The sequence below is a fragment of the Setaria italica genome, chromosome II, assembly GCF_000263155.2.
Source record: "Setaria italica strain Yugu1 chromosome II, Setaria_italica_v2.0, whole genome shotgun sequence".
NCBI lineage: Eukaryota > Viridiplantae > Streptophyta > Magnoliopsida > Poales > Poaceae > Setaria > Setaria italica.
The window spans coordinates 1,963,779-1,966,714 of NC_028451.1; the positions used below are offsets into that span (position 1 = coordinate 1,963,779).

The 2,936-nt window shown below is 50.3% G+C and overlaps 1 protein-coding gene across 1 annotated transcript; it reads left to right on the top strand.

Moving 5' to 3' along the window:
* Nucleotides 1-783: 783 nt before the first annotated feature.
* Nucleotides 784-1,542, top strand: LOC101773576 (pathogenesis-related protein PRB1-3). Its single transcript, XM_004955355.3, has one exon. The coding sequence runs from the start codon at nt 827-829 to the stop codon at nt 1,316-1,318; it is 492 nt and encodes a 163-aa protein (XP_004955412.1). The 5' UTR covers nt 784-826; the 3' UTR covers nt 1,319-1,542.
* The last annotated feature ends 1,394 nt before the right edge of the window (nt 1,543-2,936 follow it).

Below are 2,936 nucleotides of genomic sequence, written 5' to 3' on the forward strand. Positions count from 1 at the left end.
TAAAAGTTAACACTCTCGTAATTACTTGATAGTATGCTTGTACTATCCCCATTAATATTTTTTCTCGTTTGTATCATACACCTTCACATGTACTTTGTCCATTCCAAATTATATGTCATTTTGGCTTTTCTAAATTTATAGCTTTGCTATACATCTAGATATATCATATGTCTAGGTGCGTATCAAAAACTATGAACCTATAAAACGACCTTATGCCGGGTTAGTGAGACCATGATCTCCTCTCTTGGATCTCCTCGTTCTCCAGTCGCCGGCCCTCCCTCCTGTAAGGCTTCCTTCCCTCATGGGGCGTTGGTGGGCGTTCATTGGATCCCGGATGTGCCTCAAAGATGACGTTTTCACAGCTGTCATCTGTCGAATTTGACTCGGTGCTTAGCAGTCGCCTGTGGAATGGAAATATTCGGAGTACTGACACTTAGTGGAGGCATGGATCGGTGAACAACAACATGCTTTCTTAGTGGGAGCTAGCTAATGTCTATGTGGTATGTGTGGCTTTTGTTACCCTGAGAAGCCAAGATACCCATGTCCATCCTGCCGTTGCTATCGGCGATCTCGCGTCCATGGAATTCTCGGCCCTCGTGGAAAATTTTAGCTAGGCGCCACTATTGACTGACCAAACGCACCGCCTTTTCTTCTACCAGTTTACTACTTGTAGTATTATTCCAAGAAAATTGAAGTTTACTAGTAGTATATCTTTGACAAGTCACCGAGCTCGCTGTCGTCGCTATGCTATAAATACCCCGGCCACTCGCCACAATTCATGCACCACACACACGACGACATACAAGCGCAAACCGCTCATCTAGCAATGGAGAAGGTCGCGTGCCTAGCTCTGGCGTTCGCCATGGCCGCCGCCGCCGTGTTCACGCCGTGCGCGGCGCAGAACTCGCCGCAGGACTTCGTGAAGCTGCACAACGCGGCGCGCGCGGCGGTGGGCGTCGGCCCGGTGTCGTGGAACGACAACGTGGCGGCCTTCGCGCGGAGCTGGGCGGCGAAGCGCGCCGGCGACTGCAGGCTCGTGCACTCGAGAGGCAGCGGGTACGGGGAGAACCTCTTCGGCGGCTCCGGCGCCGACTGGTCGGCGTCGGACGCCGTTGGCCTGTGGGTGGCGGAGAAGCAGTGGTACGACCACGGCAGCAACAGCTGCGCCGCCGGGAAGGTGTGCGGGCACTACACGCAGGTGGTGTGGCGCGCCTCCACCGCCATCGGATGCGCTCGCGTCGTCTGCAACAACGGCGGCATCTTCATCACCTGCAACTACAGCCCGCCGGGCAACTACGCCGGACAGAGCCCCTACTAAGGCTGAGCTGGATATGAGTCCTGCATGCCTATAGTTTCAACTCATCGTACGCATAATATACCGGAGGGAATAATCATCTGTGACATGATTAATAAATAAATAAATGTCAGATGAACGATAAAATATCAGTGCTCTTAAACAAAAGGAGAAGTTTATGCCGTGCTAAAAGAATGAATTAACACAGGCCCTGCTTTGGCTTGAAAAAAGAATGGTGCATATATCATTTCGAATTGTATGTTTTTTTAATTAAGGAAAATATCCGGTCTTGACATTCACATGTGAATGTCTACGACTACAAAGTAACAAATCTGACCACATAGTCAGAAATTACACGAGTACTTAGACTCCAAACCTCAAACCGAGGAACCCAAAAGACAAGGAAGAAAGAAATTAAGAAAGAAAGTTTGAAAGACTAAGCTTTGAACTTCTTCTACGTCCTTCTTTCAACCTTGCTTTGGTCCTTATGCAGTCACAAAACACCCCACATCAGCTGTCTTCTTAGAAATTTTGATGTTAGGATCGTCGACGGTCATGTACTACCTAGTAATCCTTGTCCTCTAGAAATCGCACTAAGTCGATCTCTACCACGAAAATAGATCAGGCACCGCCATCGTTTCAAGCTAATCATGGTGTCGCCATCAAGGACTCCAAGATGACGTCTCAAGAGGAAAGCACCATCAAGATGCTGCCGCCGCCCGAATCAGCGAGTCGGTTCTTAGATTTTCACCTGGATCTGTCCCTAAATGGTTGAGGTCCTCACGGCAGCCTTCAAGAAGGAAAATGATGCCCACGGCACCGTCGTCACCGGCAAACGGTCAAGGACCGAGCTAGGCTTTCGCCCGAGAACCCACACACACAAGAAAAGCACTGTATGGCGACCGCCCGACCCCTGGTAGCACCACCAGATCCTGGCATTAGGAGGTGAGGAACCCCACGGCGGCGGCCACAAGCCAAAGATGCTGGCTCCGTCGTGCTGCGCCCGGCCGAGGGCCGCCGCCCTGCCGCACTCGCCACCGCAGGCTGCCGCCACCGCCCCGCCGCAACTGCCGCCGCGTGCTGCCTCCGCCCTGCTGCATCCACTGCTGGGATGCCGCACTCGCCGCCGCGGGCCGCCACCACCGCATGATCTAGGTTTTGTTGGGGAAGGACAACTCTGCACTTCCTGCGACAATCAACAAATGATTATAGCTAGCTATATGAACTAATAAGGTCTATTGCACCGGATCAATCGGTGCTTTAAGGAACGCAAGGCCAAGGGTAGGTATACTATGTTACATCGGACAATACAATGTCAACAATAGACATCATCGGATGGGTCGGTGATACTCTGCTCAGCTCAATTTCGACTCTGGATGAAAAATAGTGCAACACTAATTCAGACGGTATCCGCAGTTAAGGCCACCACCGGATCATTAATCGGTGTTTAACTTAACGGGTGCTGCTAGCGTCCGGTTCCCATCGGACGGTCCATCGCAACATCTAGAAACTGAGTCTGCAACATAGAGATAAACCTTTTGCAACGTCAAAAAATACATGCCAAATATAGCTCTTAGACATCCAATATTTGAAGATCTGGGAAAAACAAATTCCAATTGTAATATTTTGATATGTTTCACGT